This window comes from Volvox carteri (genome assembly GCF_000143455.1).
Source record: "Volvox carteri f. nagariensis unplaced genomic scaffold VOLCAscaffold_27, whole genome shotgun sequence".
Classification (NCBI taxonomy): Eukaryota; Viridiplantae; Chlorophyta; class Chlorophyceae; order Chlamydomonadales; family Volvocaceae; genus Volvox; species Volvox carteri.
This window is the reverse complement of record NW_003307570.1, coordinates 883,821-885,150: the sequence shown is the minus strand read 5'-3', so window position 1 is coordinate 885,150 and position 1,330 is coordinate 883,821. Positions and strand designations below refer to the sequence as shown.

Here is a 1,330-nt window from a genome sequence, read left to right as displayed (position 1 = left end):
CCCACACCCACACCCGCCGACACATCGCGGCGGATGACCTCCATAACCTTCAGGCCGGGGGGAAGTGTGGGGGGATGGGGGGGAGAAGAAAACACACACGGCGGGGGGGAGGGGCAAGGACGACAGCCAGCAGTAAGATAATCCATGAGAGCAGCAGTAGCAGCAATAGAGACGCGGATCAGTACGGCACTGCGCAAACGGCCCCCGGGGGAAGAGTCCGTGGGCTGGGTCGGGAGGGAGGCAGGTGGCGGAGGAGGGAAGACACGAGCAGCCGGAAGAGGCTTTCAAACATGTAAACTCAGCCACCTCCCTCCCTCCCTTTTCTCCCTCTTTCCCCCCTCCCTCCCTCCCTCCTGGCCAAGAGCTAATACTCGCCAAATGTCTTATACCCCCGTCCTCTCTCCCTAGCCGATCTAAAATCCCAAGCGTATTTCCCGCCCCCATACACACACATACACACCCAATCACGCATACTCGCCTAACGTACGCGCCTCATCCACCGCTCACATAACCCACACACGTCATCCCCGCCGTTCCGCAAACCCCATCATCCCAAAAGCCACAACGCGATGCGGTTGTAGCACAACAATCCCCCAACCCCCTTCCCTTTCCCCCCAACCCCTACCCCCCCCTACACACATACATACACATACATACATACACATAGATACACACGCACCCAAGGTACCCCCCTCCCTTCCAACCTGGTTGTACCCGCTCTCCAACAGATCATCCGCGAAGCAACGAAGCTTCCACAGCAGTACGGCATCCCGTACGGCCCAGGACGAACCAGATGAGGAGCCGGAGGCCCCGGAGCGGCTTCCACCGTCCAGTTTGGGTGGTGCCTGAGAGCAAGAGAACGTGTGTGTGTACGTGTGAGAGGTGTGGGTTGGGCCAAGTGCACATCCATCCACCTATCCATGTATTCATTTACCCATTCAAACATACATACATATATACACACATCCAGCCTAACACACATACATACATACATACATACATACATACATACACACATACACCCTAACATACGTACATACGTGCACACATACACACATACCTCCACGATCTGTTGCTTCACTGTCGTGGCCGCAGTGCCGCCCGCAGCGGGTCTCGCCAGGAAGGTCCGCCGCTGCCCGGGGTCGTCGGCGTGCGCGATCACGAACCGCCCCCCCGCAGCCCCCGGGCGGGACATCACCACACCGGCACCCCCCGGGGCTCCCCGCAGCTTGGCAGCTGCAGCCAGCTGCTGCCGCCGCAACTGAGCAGCTACTGCCGAGTCCAGGGAACGGGGGCGGGAGGAGGAGGAGCCGGGGGGAGGGCCGGCTGT

The 1,330-nt window shown here is 59.8% G+C and overlaps 1 protein-coding gene across 1 annotated transcript in view; it reads right to left on the bottom strand.

Annotated features, from left to right (window-relative positions):
• Positions 1-1,330, bottom strand: part of VOLCADRAFT_92689 (uncharacterized protein) — a gene marked incomplete at both ends in the record, with an annotated part of 21,755 nt that overhangs the window by 16,029 nt on the left and 4,396 nt on the right. The window contains 3 exons of the mRNA XM_002951987.1: positions 6-47; positions 705-845; positions 1,061-1,272. Of these exons, the coding sequence (XP_002952033.1) occupies positions 6-47; positions 705-845; positions 1,061-1,272 (395 nt within the window). The remainder of the gene's footprint in view (positions 1-5; positions 48-704; positions 846-1,060; positions 1,273-1,330) is intronic.